General features: G+C 38.0%; 1 protein-coding gene across 7 annotated transcripts in view; it reads left to right on the forward strand.

Annotated features, from left to right (window-relative positions):
- The window catches only part of USP12 (ubiquitin specific peptidase 12), a 140,009-nt gene that overhangs the window by 45,707 nt on the left and 77,481 nt on the right, over positions 1-16,821 (forward strand). The window contains exon 2 of one of the 7 annotated variants that reach the window (XM_074216162.1): positions 3,178-3,251. The exons of 4 other annotated variants lie outside the window; for them this stretch is intronic. In XM_074216162.1, coding sequence (XP_074072263.1) covers positions 3,249-3,251 — 3 coding nt within the window. In that variant the 5' untranslated portion in view covers positions 3,178-3,248. Of the gene's footprint in view, positions 1-1,143; positions 3,252-16,821 lie in introns of those variants that run through there. 2 more of the 7 variants (XM_074216166.1, XM_074216161.1) reach the window with 2 other exon arrangements.

Raw genomic sequence — 16,821 nt, forward strand, 5'->3', positions numbered from 1 at the left:
CTTCGGAAAAACATAGAAAGACTGGTGCTGAATGAAGTGAGCTGAACTAGGAAAACATTTTACACATAACTATAATAATTGTGAAATGATCAACTATTCTGGAAGTAACTTTTCTCAGCAGTTCAGTGATCAAGGACAATCCTGAGAGAGCTATTAAGGAAAGTACCATTCATATCCAGAGAAGAAACTGGATTTTGAATGCAGAGCAAAGCAGTGTTTACTTTTTAAAACTTTTTTTGAAAAAACAACATTAATTTTTTTAAGTCACAACCCAACTATTCCTACCTGTCCTCTCTCATTTATGCCCTCCAATAAATTTGCCAGGAGGTGCCTATCCAAAATATGTGGAGTCTCCTTTTAATGCTCTCTACTCCATGTAAATGCTAGTGGAGCATCCATGATATATAACATAAGAAGGATATCTCAAACACAATGAATATAACTGACAAAATATGTTGTATCTTCATCCTTTTATCAAGCTAGAACACGATTTTGAGTTAAAGAATCAGTGATCAGTGTAAACTAGGTGTGAACAATTCCTGGATAGCTCTACTGAATCAGTCTATCAAAGTTATAAACTAGATAGGAGGAGTGAAGTGCTTCAAACTACTGGATGGAACTGCATGGCAAAAATCATTGAGATTGGTTGAAAGAATTAGACATAACCTCTTGGCCTAGATATATCAGAAATATTCTGGAAAGTAAGAGAACAAGGATTGCAAGTAAGAATTGTGTGTGATAGTTCAGTTGGAAAGATGGATATTGACTGAAATGGAGGACTTTGAAGCATTCCTGAAGAAAATAAGAATAGCTGATGAAAAAGTTTGATTTTCACAAAGACTTAAGAGAAACACAGAAAGGTAAACAAGTGATTGGTTGAGGTTAAATTGTTTATATTTCTACATGAGAAGGTGATACTTGTAACTCCTAAGAACTTTCTCATTTTTAGACATTTAGAAGGAATATCTGTGTGTGTGTGTACACACACACACACACACACACACACACACACACACACACACGGCACTGGTGCGAGGTGACTATGATGAGATGATAGAGGTACTATGGGGCTAAATTATCTCACATAAAAGAAGTGTGGGAGAGCTTTTACAATGGATGGGAAAAATGGGGTGGGGGTGGGAAAGTACTTTGGCAGGAAACACTAGAACTTACTCTCATTGGAACTGGTCAAAGAGGGAACTGCAAACTCAATTGGGTGTAGAAATTTGTCTTATATCCTACAAAGAAGTAGAAAGGGGGGCAATGATGGAAAGGCAGATGGGGAAGAGCAAAACACTTGAGGGACAGGATAAAAGGACAGAATGATAGGGCAAAAAAATAGAATGAGGGAAATACAGTTATTAATCAACTGTGAATATGAATGGGATGCACTCACCTCATAAATGGATAGAGTAGATTACATAATTTAGATATAAAGATGATATGATCATAAGCAAATTAGGGTAGTATGGAATAGTTTACTTGTCAGTGAAGAATTTATGAGACAGCATTATAAGATATAAAGTGAATAATTTTGATTGCATTAAATTAAAAAGGTTTTACCCCAAACAGTACAACCAAGATTAACTGAAAATGGGGGAAATTTTAGAAAAATCTCTAAAGGCTTTATTTCTCAACTACATAGAGAACCAAATCATATGATTCATGACTATGAGTCATTCTCCAATTGATAATTGGTCAAATAAAAAAATGGAATGATTGGTCAAAAGGTATGAATAGGCTGTTTTTAGATGAAGAAATTATAACTATATAAAGTTATATGAAAGAATACTCTAAATCACTTTTTTTAAAGGTTTTTGCAAGACAAATGGGGTTAAGTGGCTTGCCCAAGGCCACATAGCTAGGTAATTATTAAGTGTCTGAGACCGGATTTGAACCCGGGTACTCCTGACTCAAAGGCCAGTGCTTTATCTACTACGCCACCTAGCCTCCCCTAAATCAATCTTTATTAGAGAAATGCAAATTAAAATTCTGAGATGCCACCTTACACCAATCAGATTGGCTAATTTGACAGAAAAGAAAAAATAAAGGTACTAGGGATATGGCAGAATTGCAACACTAATGCATTGTTGGTAGAGTTGTGAACTGTTAATGATTCTGGAGAGCCATTTGGAATTATGGCCAAAGGACTTAGAAGACTCTTTTTGCCATCAACAACAATTAGGTCTGTATCACAAAGAGATTAAAAAAATAGGAAAAAAGATCTAATATACAAAAATATTTATAGCAGCTATTTTTGTGGTGGTAAAGAATTGGAATTGTGGGCTTGCCCATTGCTTGTTAAATGGTTGAACAAGGTGTGGTATATGATTGCGATGGCATACTATTGTGCTATAAGGAATGATAAGTAGTAGAATGCTTTCAGAAATTCCTGGGGAGACTTACATGTATTGGTGCAAAGTGAAATGAGCAGAACGGAACATTGTTAATGTGCTTACATGTTATCAGAGAATGCTAATAGCAAATTGTACAATAATCAACTCTAAATGACTTAGCTGTTCTAAGAATTGCAATGATCTAAGACAATTCTGAAGGACTACAACTGAGAAACAACTGATACTTTAAAAATCCACCTTTATTTTACTTATTTTTTCCTTTTTTATTTCTGCATTTTCTTTCACAATATGACTAATATGGAAATTTTCTGTGTGAGGGCATGAACTGATTAACCTATATAAAAATTGCTTACCTTCTCAATGAGGGGTATGGAGATAAATTGGAACTTAAATTAAAAAAATGAATGAAAACATTTTGTTTTAATAATTGGAAAAATGATTGTCATAAGTTTAATATTTTGTATAATGTGGAATAATTTATGAGTTTACATTAGGAATGCAGTCTGAGATTCTACCCAACTCTCCTGACGTAGAATTGTTTATAATGTCAGAGCTTTTAGTCAGGACTTTTAGAAATCAGAGGGATAGTGTGGCTCCTAATAGAGGTAAGATTGGAAGGAACATCAAGAAACTGTATAGTTTAGCCCAGTGAAGAAACTGAGGTCCAGATAGGGTAAATGATTTCTTCAAGATTACAAAATTATAAGTTCCAGAAACAGCATTTGAAACTTAGGTCCCCTGACTCTAGAGTTAGTGGGTTTTTCCCCCCTCTCATATTAGCTTTTCTTGTTTCATCTAGTCTGTCTTCTTCATTTAATAGGTAGTAGACTGAGGTAAATTTGGACTTAAACTCCGACTTTCCAACTCCCATCTTAGTATTCTTCTCATGTAATGGTAAGTAAGTCCTTTGTGTAAGAGCCATTATTCTTGTTTTCTGTTTATTTCAGTCCTTTATATTCTGTGTCATCTCAAAGAAATCAATCGGTTTGGAATGTGAAAAAGGATTATTGGTAAATAAATAGTTGCCATGGAATAGTTTATTAAAGCCAATACTAGTTTTTTATTCCTTCATGTATTCTTAGGGTAAGAAACTTACATTATGAAAATTTTCCTAATATTCATCCACAGGCATATGCATATTTATAAATTACATAATTTCTTTTCATGCTTCTTTCCCACTGCCCTTCCCCTCAGCAGAAAACAGTCTGGTGAACATTGTACATATACATTCGTGTTTAACATGTTTACAGATTAGTCCTTTCTTTCTTTTTTAACATTTTAACATTTTATTTGTTTCCCAGTTATATAAAATAGTAGTATCTACCTATCATTTTTTGTAAGGTTTTGGATTTTACAACCCCCCCCTCCCCCCACAGAAGGCTGTCTGATATTTTTTACAATGTTTCAATGCTGTACATTGATCGAAATTGAATGTGTTATAAGAGTAAACATACCCCCCCCCCAAGAAGATAAGAAATCTCAAGAATCTCATGTACTTCAGTCTGTTCAGATTCCAATGGCTCTATCTCTGGGGTGAGTTGCTTTCTTTATCATAAGTCCACCAGAGAAGTTACTTCAATATTTTTCCCACAGTTGCTATTATTAGCTGTAACTTTATTCCTCTCCACTCTTTATTCTCTCTCTCTCTCCTTTCATCCTAGCCCTGTCCAAAAGTGTGTTGTATCTGAGTATCCTCTCCTTCAATCTTCCCTCTCTTCTATCACCTATTCCCCCCTTCCCTCTCCCCATTCCCCCTTATCCCATCCTTTTCTTCTCATTTTTCTCTAGGGTAAGATAGATTTCATCGCCCTATTAAGTGTGTATGTTATTTCCTCTCTGTGCCATTTCTGATGAGAATGAAAGCTCCCTCATTCCCCCTTGCCTTCCCCCTTTCCACTCCATTGAAAAAGCCTTTTCTGGACTCTTATGTGTAATTTCTTAGTTTCTTCTTCATCTCCATTCCCTTCCTCCCAGCACTTTCCTTTATCACCCATTGACTCTATCTTTTTTACTTTATTATACCATTATATTCTGCTTCTTCCTATGTCCTGTCTATATATGCTCCTTCTAACAGCTTTTATAAATGAGAAAATTCATATGAGTTATCAATGTCTTCTTCCCATGCAGGAATACGAAGCAGTTCAATATTATTAAGTTCCTCATAGTTAGCCCTTCTTCCACTCCCTCTATGGTTTACCAGTCCTGTACTTTGAGATCAGACTTTCAGTTCAGCTCTGGTTGTTTCAGTAGGAAAGTTTGAAAGTCCCCTGTTTCATTGAAAATCCATCTTTTCCCCTGGAAGAGTATGTTCAGTTTTGCTGGGTAGTTGATTCTCAGTTGTAAACCAAGAAAGTTTGCCTTCTGAAATATCATATTCCAATCCTTATGAGCCCTTAATGTAGATGCTGCCAGATCCTGTGTAATCCTGACTATAGAGCCACGGTAGTTGAATTGTTTGTTTCTGGCATCTTTTAGAATTTTCTCTTTGATTTGGGAGTTTTGGAATTTGGCTATAATATTCCTGGAAGTTTTTCTTTTGGGATCTCTTTCAGGGGGTGACCAGTGAATTCTCTCGATTTCTATTTTAACCCTCTGCTTCTAGGATCTCAGGGCAATTTTGCTGTATTATTTCTTGAAAAATGAAGCCTAGACTCTTTTCCTGATCATGGCTTTCAGATAACCCAATAATTTTGAAATTATTTCTTCTGGATCTGTTTTCAAGGTCAGTTGTTTTTCTAATGAGATACTTCACATTTTCTTCTAATTTTTGACTTTTTGGGAAAAGTTTTATTTCTTCCTGATTTCTTGCAAAGTCATCAGCTTCCTTTAGTTCCATTCTGCATTTGAAGGAATTATTTTCTTCAGAGAGCTTTTTTATCTCATTTTCCAGCTGACCAATTCTGCTTTTTAAGGCATTCTTTTCCTCATTTGCCTTTTGTTTTGCTTTTTCCATTAGGCCTAAACTGGTTTTTAACATATTATTTTCTTCAGTATTTTTTTGTATATCTTTCACCAAGCTGTTGATTTGGTTTTCATGATTTTTCTGCATTGCTCTCATTTCTCCTCCCAATTTTTCCTCCATCTTCCTTAATTGCTTTTCAAAGTCTTTTTTGAGCTCATCCATAGTCTGAACCCATTTTCGGTTTCTCTTGGAGGTTTTGGATGCAGAGAAGCTTTGACTTTGTCGTCATCTGAGTATGTGTTTTCATCTTCCATGAGACTAAAGTAATTCTCTATGGTCAGATTCTTCTTTTTCTGTTGTTTACTCATTTCCTCAGCTTAAGACAGCACTTCCAAGGCTTTGGGGTTTTGGGACACCTCACTGGGACCTTTATTCTTTCAAGGTCTCATGCTCTCTTGCCTGTGCTTTGATATGAAGATGACCACCTCACTTCCCTCTACCTTGGAGCTGTAAGAAGGGATCCTGCTTGGTTACCTAGTATGGAAGCCCAAACTAAAACCTGGATCTGAGTGTAGGCAAGCAGCAGAGTCTTACCCTGAGGGACTGCAGAGAAATTTCTGCAGTCTGCTCTGACCCCTTACTGTCTTTAGGGGTACAGGCTGCTTTCTCCAGATTCTTGCAGATTCTGTGGCTGTGCTCCTCACTCCATACTCATTCTATTGGAGCAGAGTTCTCTCAATGCCTCTTCAAGCTGTTGCCAGTGATCTTTGGGCTGGGCTGCGGCCATGGCTTTTTTCCAACCCCTAGTCCTGGTAAAACACATCTTTCCGGCAGAACTTCTAAGTTATCTTCGCCTGGGTAAATATCACTCAGTCTGTGGGTTCTGCCCCTCTGAATTTTGGCTAGAGTCAAATTTTGTTGGTTTTTGGATTTTTGTGGGGGAAGGAGTTCCTGGGAAATGCTGCCTTCATGCTGCCATCTTGCCTCCCCCCCTTCCCCATTCATGGTTTCTTATAGAACAATGGTATACCATAACTTGTTTAGCTATTGTGTAATTGATGGGCATCCCCTCAATTTTAATTTTTTTTTTGCTCCATCAAAAAGAGCTGCTATGATATGTGGGTCTTTTCCCTTTTTTATGATTTCTTTTGAATATTAGAACTAGTATTAGTATTGCTGGGACTAAGAATATGATCAGTTTTTACTGCTCTTTGTGACGTTCCTTATTGCTCTCCTGAGTGGTTGGATTAATTTACAACTCCACCAATAGTGCATTAATGTTCCAGTCCTCCCAAAACTTCTCCAACATTAATTGTTTTCCCTTTTTGTCACCTTATCCAATTTGATAGATGTAAGTTGGTACCTCATGGCTGTTTTAATTTGTATTTCTCTAATCATTAATCATTTGGAGCATTTTTTTGTATGATTATATACAGCTTTAATTTCTTCATTTGAAAACTGCCTGCTCATGTCCTTTGACCATTTATCAATTGGGGAATGGCTTTATAAATTTGATTCAGTTCTCTATATATTTAGAATTAAGACATTTCTCAAGACTCCTGTCTGTGAAAATTGTTTCACAGTTTTCTGTTTTCCTTTTAATCTTGGCAGCATTTGTTTTATTAGTGCAAAAACTAATATTGTCTAAATCATCCATTTTGCAGTTGATAAATATGCACTATTTCTTGTTTGGACATAAATTTTTCCCTTTCCATAGATCTGAAAATATTTCTTGATTTATTAATTGGTCTATAGTAATGCCCTTTATGTCTTTTTTTAATTATTTATTAAAGATTTTATTTGAGTTTTACAATTTTTCCCCAATCTTACTTCCCTCCCCCCCCATGGAAAGCAATCTGTCAGTCTTATTCTTATGTTGTACAAGTAATGTTTTTTTATACATTACTAAAATATTCTTGTTTAAGAGTAAACATAATACCCCCTTCCCCCCAAGAAAATACAGACCCGCATAAGAGATAAAGGGGAGAGAAAAAATAAAAAAATAATAATAATTGTAGGTATGGCCAGGTGGCGCAGTGGATGGAGCACCGGCCCTGGAGTCAGGAGCACAAGCCCAAATCTGGCCTCAGACACCCAACAATCACCCAGCTGTGTGACCCTATGCAAGCCACCCCAACCTCATTGTCCTGCAAAAACCAAAACAATAAAAAATTAAAAAAAGACCCAAAATAAAATAAAATAGTAATAATAGTAGTAGGGGCGGCTGGGTGGCAGACAGGTCACTGGCCCTTGAGCCAGGAGCACCCAGGTCCAAATCCAGCCTTAGACACCCAAGAATCACCCAGTTGTGTGGCCCCAGGCAGGCCACCCAGTCACATTTGCCCTGCAATACCCCCCAGAAAATAATAATAAAAAAAATGTGCTTCAGTCTGTGTTCTAACACCACCAGCTCTGTCTCAGGTAGATCACATTCTTTAGGATAAGTCCATCACAAAAGTTACTTCCATTTTTTTCCACCATTGCCATTGCTGATTGCAACTCCCTCCTTGCGTATTTCTCCACTACCGTGATCTATATTTTTTCTCTCCTTTCACTCTGACTCTGCTGTAGGGTAGCTGAGTGGCGCAGCAGACAGATCCCCAGCCCTGGGGCCAAGAGGCCCCGAACCCACATAGCACCCCTTACCCAGCATCTACCTGGCCCTATGGTCCCAGACAGGCTATCCAATCCCAGCCCCTTGCAAGAAGTAAAAAAGAAAATGTGTTATAACTGATCACTCTCCCACCATGGTCCATCCTCTCCTCCATGACTCATATCCTCCCCTTCCCCTGGCCCCTTCTCTCCTTCTTACTCCAGATGTCTATACCCCATTGAGTATATATGCTGTTTCCTCTCCTAGCCACCTCTGATGAGAGCGAAGATTCCCTCATTCCCCCTCACTTTCCCCCCTTCCATATCATTGCAATAGCTCATTGTAATAAAGAAAAATCTTATTATATGAAATATCTTAGCCTATTCCTCCTCTCTTTTTTTCCTCCCATTATGTTTCCCTTTTATCTCTTGACTCCATTTTTACACCACAGTATATCTTCAAATTCAGTTTTCTCCTGTGCTTTATCTATAAAAGCTCCTTCTACCTGCTCTATTAAATGAGAAGGTTCATATGAGTTATTATCAGTGTCATTTTTCTATGCAGGAATACATGTAGTTCATCATCATTAGGTCCCTCATATTTTCCCCCTTTCCTCCAATCTCTATGCTTCACCTGAGTCCTGTATCTGAAGATCAAACCTTCTGTTCAGCTCTGGCCATTCCAACAGGAACATTTGAAATTCCCCTGGTTCATTGAAAGTCCATCTTTTTCCCTGGAAGAGGACGTTCAGTTTTGCTGGATAGTTGATTCTTGGTTGCATTCCAAGCTCTTTTACCTTCTGGAATATAATATTCCAAGCCCTACGAGCTTTTAATGTAGTTGCTGCTAAGTCTGACTGCAGTTCCACGATATTTGAATTGTGTCCTTCTGGCTGCTTGTAATATTTTCTCTTTGACCTGGGAGTTCTGGAGCTTGGCTATAATATTCCTAGGGGTTGTTTTTTTTGGGGGGGGGGTCTCTTTCTCGGGGAGATGGGTGGATTCTCTCCATTTCTATTTTGCCCTCTGCTTCTAGGATAGCAGGGCAATTTTCCTGTAATAATTTTTTGAAAATGATGTCAAGGCTCTTTTCCTGGTCATGACTTTTAGGTATTTCAATAATTTTTAAATTATCTTTCCTAAGTCTGTTTTCCATATCAGTTGTTTTTTCAATAAGATGTTTCACATGTTCTTCTAATTTTTCATTCTTTTGGTTTTGAAGTATTGAGTCCTGATTTGTAAAATCAGCAATCTCCCTGAGTTCTATTCTTTGTCTGAAGGATTTGTTTTCCTCAGAGAGCTTTCTTATCTCCTTTTCTATCTGGCCAATTCTGCTTTTTAAAGCATTCTTCTCCTCCCTAACTTTTTTGAACTGATTTATCCATTTGACCTATGCTGGTTTTTAGCATGTTATTTTCTTCAGCATTTTTTTGGATCTCCTTGACTAAGCTGCTGACTTTGTTTTCATGTTTTTCCTGCATCTCTCTTATTTCTTTTCCCATTTTTTCCTCTATCTACCTTACTTGATTTTCAGTCTTTTTTGAGCTCTGTCATGGCCTGAGCCCAATTTCTGTTTTTCTTGGAGTCTTTAAATGCAGGAGCTTGTGCTTCCTCATCTTCAGACTGAGTGTTTTGATCCTTCTTGAGCTCACAGGAAAAGTATTTCTCAATGGTGTTCTTATTTTTTCTCTGCTTACTCATTTTCCCAGCCTGAGCCTGGTTTTGGGGTGCTTCCTGAAATTTTGCGACACTCCCACAAGGGTCTCAGTGTGTGAGGCTCTGTCTTCCCTCCTGGTCTGTGAATGACCCATAAGCGCCCCGCTCTGCCACAGGGCCGAGGTGGGGGGGGCCCCTGCTGTTCTGTGGGGGGGTCTAGACTGTGATCAGGATCTGAATGTGGTCAGAGCCCCAGAGTCCTGTTCCAGGGACAGAGGACAGAGCTCTGCAGTTTCTCTCCACTCCCCTCCCTTGGCTCAATGGGCTCATGCCCTGGGGCCTCCTGCTTATCAGCTCTACCTGCTCCTGGTTCCTGGATCTGGGCTGCTGCAGCCAAGCTGCTTGAGGTGAAGTTCCCCCGCTGTTCCCCCAAGTTGTGCCCGGTGCTCCCTGGGGTGTAGGTGAGGAAACTACCCCTGTTGCTGTTAGCCCCGGCTCCCTACTCCCTGGGGCTGCCTCCTGGTCCTGCGCTATGGTGGTTCACCCCTCTGTTGGGCCACCCCTCCAAACCTGTGGAGCCAAGTCTTTCCACTCTTTCTACTCTTTTTCCAGGTTTCCTTGGGTTGGAGAACTGCCTCACTGGATCCCTCTGTGGATTCTGTCTCTCGAAAATGTAGTTAGAGTCCTTAGTTTATAAGTTTTGGTGCAGAGCAACTGAGAGAAGGTCTTCTCCTGTAGCCATCTTGGCTCGGCCATGCCCTTTATGTCTTAATCCTGTACCCATTTTGACCTTATTTTGGGTTAGGGTGTAAGATGTGAGTCTATGCCTAGTTTTTGTCACACTGTTTTCCAATTTTCCCACCAATTTTTTGTCAAATAGTGAGTTCTTATCCCTGAAGCTGATGTCTTTGGATTTGTCAAACTAGATTATTATAGTCATTTACTACTGTTTCTTTTGTACCTATCCTAATTTACTAGTCTCTATTACTCTATTTCTTAACCAGTACCAGGCAGTTTTGAATGTAAAGGAAGGTAGCCTTGATCAGTTCCTTTGATATTCTTGACCTTTTGTTGATATATTTTCCTAACTTGGAAAAATAGTTATTTGGTGGTGTGATTGGTATGGCACTGAATAAGTAATTTAATTTGGGTAAAATTGTCATTTTTATTATTTTACCATTATTTTACCATTTGACATTTTTCCAATTGTTTAGTTCTAACTTTATTTGTGTGAAAAGTGTTTTGTAATTGTGTTCATACAGTTTCTGGATTTGTCCTGGGGGGATTGATTCCCAAGTATTTAATGATGTCTGTAGTTATTTTAAATGGAATTTTTCTTTTTTCTTGCTCTTGGGCTTTGTTGTTCATTTATGTGGATTATATCCTAATACTTTGCTGAATTTGTCAATTGTTTCAGGAGATTTTTAAGATGATTTTTCTCAGGTTCTCTAATTATATCATCATATCATCTACAAAGAGTGAAAGTTTTTCTTCCGTATTGTCAACTTTAATTCTTTCAATTTCTTTTTCTTTTCTTATTGATAAAATTAACATTTATATATTGAATGGTAATAGTGATAATGGGCATCCTTGTTTCACCTGATTTTATTGGAAAGGCTCCAAGTTTATCCCTCTTATATAGTTATTTTGATGGTTTTAGATAGATATTGCTTATTATTTTAAGGAAATGCCATTTATTTCTATACTATTTTAATAGGATTGGATGCTGTTTTTTGTCAAAGACTTTTCAGCATCTATTGAGATAATTGTATGATTTGTTGGTTTTATTGTTGTTATGTTTAATTATGTTGTGTTTCCTATTATTTATACTTGGTATAAATCTTACCTGATCATCATGTATTATCCTATTATCTCTTTGCTCAAATTTCATTTAAGATTTTTGCATCAATGTTCAATAGGAAGATTGGTCTATAATTTTTTAAATCTGTTTTGTTTCTCTTGTTCTAGGTATCAGTACCGTATTGGTATCCTAAAAGGAATTTGGTAGAATTACTCCTATTTTTTTAAATAGTTAATGTTGAATTGGAATTAATTGTTCCTTAAATGTTTTGGTAGAATTCACTTGCCAGTCCATCTGAAGCTGGAGACTTTTTATTTGGGAGTTTATTAATGGTTTCTTCAATTTCTTTTTTTGGAAATGGGGTTAAGTTTTTTTCTCTTCTGTTAACCTGGGTAGTTTGTTATTTTTATAAATATTCATCCATTTCACTCAGGTTTTCAAATTTATTGGCAAATAGTTGATCAAAATATATCCTAATTATTGCTTTAATTTCCTCAATGGTAATGTTTACCTTTTTATGTTACTGGTAATTTGATTTACTTCCTTTTCAAAAGCAGATTAACAAGCTTTATCTATTTTTTTATTTATTTAATATTTATTCTCATTTTGTACAAATAATGGTTTTTTACATTAATAAAATATTCTGTTTAAGAGTAAATGAAATACACCTCCCCCATAAATATAGACTTGCTTGAGCAATAAAGTAAAGGGGAGAGAAAAAATAAAATTAAAAAATATAACAGTAATAATTGTAGGTATGGCCAGGTGGCACAATGGACGGAGCACCAGCCCTGGAGCCACGAGCACCCAAGCCCACATCCGGCCCTGTACACCCAACAATCACCCAGCCATGTGACATGCAAGCCACCTGAACCCCAATGCCCTGCAAAAACCAAAAAAAAAGGAAAAAAAGACCCAAAATAAAATAAAATGGTAATAATAGTAGGGGTGGCTGGGTGGCAGACAGAGCATTGGCCCCTTGAGCCAGGAGCACCCGGGTCCAAATCTGGCCTCACTAGACACCCAACAATCACCCTGCTATGCAGCCCCAGGCAGGCCAGCCAGCCCCATTTGCCCCCCAAAAACAATAATAATAATAATAAAAGATGTGCTTGAGTCTTTGTTCCAACACCAACAACTCTGTTGCAGGTAGATCACATTCTTTATGATAAGTCCATGGCAAAAGTTACTTCCATATTTTTCCACCATTGCCAATGCTGATTGCAACTCCCTCCTTTCTTATTTCTCCACTACCATGTACTATATTTTCTCTCTCCTTTCACTCTGACTCTGCTGTAGGGTAGCTGAGTGGCACAGCAGACAGATCCCTGGCTCTGGGGTCAAGAGGCCCTGAGCCCCCATACCACCCCTTAGGCCTAGCATCCACCTGGCCCTTTGGTCCAGGACAGGCCATCCAATCCCAGCCCCTTGCAAGAAGTAAAAAGGAAAATGTGTTATAACTGACCACTCTCCCCGCAATGGTCCATCCTCTCCTCCATGACTCATATCCCTCTCTTCTTCTTACTCCAGATGCCTATACCCCATTGATTATATATGCTGTTTCCTCTCTGAGCCACCTCTGATGAGAGCGAAGTTTCCCTCATTCCCCCTTACATATCATTGCAATAGCTCATTGTAATAAAGAAAAATCTTATTATATGAAATATCTTGGCCTATTCCCCCTCTCCTTTTTCTTTCTCCCATTACATTTCCCTTTTTTTCTGTTGACTCCATTTTTGCACCATATTTTATCTTTGAATTCCACTTTCTCCTGTTATTCAACTATAAGAGCTCCCTCTACCTGCTCTATTAACTGAGAAGGTTCATATGAGTATTATCAATGTCATTTTTCTATACAGGAATACATGTAGTTCATGATCATGAAGTCCCTCATATTTTCCCCTTCTCTTCCAATCTCTATGCTTCCCCTGAGTCCTGTATCTGAAGATCAAAACTTCTGTTCAGCTCTGGCCATTCCAACAGGAACATTTGAAATTTGAAATTCCTGGTTCATTGAAAGTCCATCTTTTTGCCTGGAAGAGGACATTCAGCCTTGCTGGGTAGTTGATTCTTGGCCGCATTTTAAGCTCTTTTGCCTTCCAGTATATTATATTCCAAGCCCTACGAGCTTTTAATGTAGTTGCTGCTAAGTCATGTGTGATCCTGATTGTAGCTCCACGATATTTGAATTGTGTCCTTCTGGCTGCTTGTAATATTTTCTCTTTGACTTGGGAGTTCTGGAGCTTGGCTATAATATTCCTAGGGGTTGTTTTTTTTTGGGGGGGGGGTCTCTTTCTCGGGGAGATGGGTGGATTCTCTCCATTTCTATTTTGCCCTCTGCTTCGAGGATAGTAGGGCAGTTTTCCTGTAGTAATTCTTTGAAAATGATTTCAAGGCTCTTTTCCTTATCATGACTTTCAGGTATTCCAGTAATTTTTAAATTATCTTTCCTAAGTCTGTTTTCCATATCAGTTGCTTTTTCAATAAGATATTTCACATTTTCTTCTAATTTTTCAGTTTTTTGGTTTTCAAGTATTGATTCCTGATTTCTAGTAAATTCATTGATCTCCCTGAATTCTGTTCTTTGTCTGAAGGATTTGTTCTTCTCAGAGTTTTCTTATCTCTTTTTCCATCTGGCCAATTTTACTTTTTAAAGCATTCTTCTCCTCAATAACTTTTTGAACTGTTTTATCTATTTGACCTAAGCTGGTTTTCAGCATGCTATTTTCTTCAGCATTTTTTTGGATTTCCTTGACTAAGCTGCTGACTGTATTTTCATGTTTTTCCTGCATCTCTCCCCTTTCTTTTCCCAGTTTTTCTTCCAACTCCCTCATTTGATTTTCAAAGTCTTTTTTGAGCTCTGTCATAGCCTGAGCCCAATTTCTATTTTTCTTGGATTCTTTAGATGCAGGAGCTTGTCCTTCCTCATCTTCAGACTGAGTATTTTGATCCTTCTTGAGCTCATTTGCAAAATATTTCTCAATGGTGTTCCTCTTTTTTCTCTGCTTGCTCATTTTCCCAGCCTGGGCCTGTTTTGGGGGTGCTTCCTGAGCTTTTGGGACACTCCCCCAAGGGTCTCAGTATGTGAGGCTCTGTCCTCCCTCCTGGTCTGTGAATGACCATATGCTCTGCACCCCCTCTGCTACAGGGCTGAGGTGGAGGGGAGCGCTGCTGTTTTATTGGGGGGCCTAGACTGTGATCAGGATCTGAATGTGGTCAGAACCCTAGAGTCCTGTTCCAGAGGCAGAGGACCAAGCTCTGCAGTCTCTCTTCACTCTGTTCCCTAGGTTCAATGGGCTCATGCCCTGGAGGCTTCTGCTTATCAGCTCTGCCTGCTTCTGTTTTCTGGATCTGGGCTGCCCAAAGACCAGGTTGCTTGCTGTGTGCCCTGAGGCCTGGGCTTCATGTGCTCCCTCTGGCAGAGGTCCCCTTCTGTTCCCCCAATTTGTGCCTGGTGTTCCTGGGTCGTAGGTCAGGAGACTTCCCCATGCTATGAGCCGGGGCTCTGAACGCCCTGGGGCTGCCTCCTTGAGACTGAAGTTCTTTGACTCTGGCCGGCGCCTCTCCAGCCCCGGGGAGCAGAGCCTCTTTCTGCTCTTTTCCAGGTTACCTTGAATCAGAGAACTGTCTCACTGGGTACCTTTATGGGTTCTGTCTCTTGAAAGTTTAGAGTCCTTAGTTTATGAATTTTATCAGAGAGCTCCTAAGACTCAATCCTTTCTTGTGGCCATCTTGGCCCCCTCTCTATTTTGTTTTTTTAAAACAAAACCAACTCTTAGTTTTATTAGGTTAGTGTTCTTTTCCTTTCAATTTTATTTCTTTGCTTTTATTTTCAGAATTTCTAATTTGGTATTAATTGAGGATCTTTAATTTTTTTTTCCCCAGCTTTTTTAGTTGCATGTCCAATTCATCGATCTCTTTCTCTAGTTTATTTATATATGCATTTTGAGATAAAAAATTTCCTTTAAAAATGCTTTGGCTGCATCCCATAAATTTTGGTATGATGTTTCGTTGTTCTTATTTATTCAGATGAAGTGACTGATTACTTTTATGATTTACTGTTTAATCCACTCTTTCTTTAAAATTAAGATATTTAGTTTACAATTTTTAGTTTATCTTTCTAAGACCCTTTATCATATGTAATTTTTATTGTCATGATTTGAAGTTTTTATTATTTTTGCCTTTCTGCATTTGATTGTAAGATTTTTATGCCCTTATTACATGGTTACTTTTGGTATAAGTGCCATGAATGGCAGACAAAAAAGTATATTCTTTTCTGACTTCATTAAGGTTTTTCCAGAAATCTGTCATATCTAAGTTGTCTGAGATTTTATTCACCTTTACATCCTTCTTGTTTATTTTGTAGTTAGATTCTGAGAGAAGGACTTTGAGGTCCTCATTATTATAGTTTTGCTGTCTGTCTCCTAATTCGTTCATCTTATTCTCTAAGAATTTGGATGCTATACCACTGGGTACATATTTGTTTAATTGCTTTTATCCTTTTTAATGAGATCTCTTTTTGCTTTCACTTTGTCTGAGTTTACTACTCCTGATTTTTTGTACTTTGACTGAAGCATAATATATTTTGTTCCAGGCTTTTACCTTTACCCTCTGTGTATTTCTCTGCTTCAAATGAGTTTCTTGTAAACAACATATTGTAGGATTCTGGTTTTTAATTCATTCTGCTATCGACCTCTTTTTTATGGGAGAGTTCATTCCATTCACATTTATAGTCAAGATTGCTAATTCTTTATTTTCCTCCATATTATGTTTCCCTGTTTGGACTTCTCTTTCTCCTTTCCTCCTATTCCTCCACACCTATGTTTTGCTTCCTTTCCCTTTTATCTTTTCTTTTAAATTTTAACTTTGTTTAACTTTCAATAATACCTTCAACTTCCCTTTTAATTGGTCCCTTCTTCCTCCCCCCCCCCCCCACTTTCCTGTAGGGTAGAATAGATTTTTAAACCTAAATGGGAATGTATGTTATTCCTCTCTGGATCAAACCTATTGAGTAGAATTTACTTAGTGTTCACACTCTCCCTTTCCCTTCATTCTAATAGGTCTTTGTGTCTCTTTACCTGTTATTTATCCACTATTGCGTAGCCTTCTCCTGGTATAGTACATTTTTTTATGTTTTTATTGTTTTAACACTGAGTTGTTCTTACATCCCATTTGTCAAAATATACTTTTATCTGATTTGATAGAAGCACTATCAAAGTATAATTGGCTTGCTGTCTAGGTGCTGGGACCTGGACTGCACTGTGGCTAAAAGCCTCTTGCTGGCTTTCCTGCTCTCCTGCCTAGCTGGGCTCTATTTCCCCATTCCCCCCAAAGAAACATCTTCACTAAAGATCCTTCATGATGTCTACAATTGAAAACTTGCTTTGAGCTTTTCTTTTTTTTGGGTGGGATCTGTAGCTTTAATGTCTGTGTAGAGGCTTCATTTAGCATTGTGTAGGGAAAAACTACAGGAGCATGCCAGCTTCATGCCCCCATCTTGGCTGACCTCCAGA

Source organism: Macrotis lagotis, chromosome 1, assembly GCF_037893015.1.
Source record: "Macrotis lagotis isolate mMagLag1 chromosome 1, bilby.v1.9.chrom.fasta, whole genome shotgun sequence".
NCBI lineage: Eukaryota > Metazoa > Chordata > Mammalia > Peramelemorphia > Peramelidae > Macrotis > Macrotis lagotis.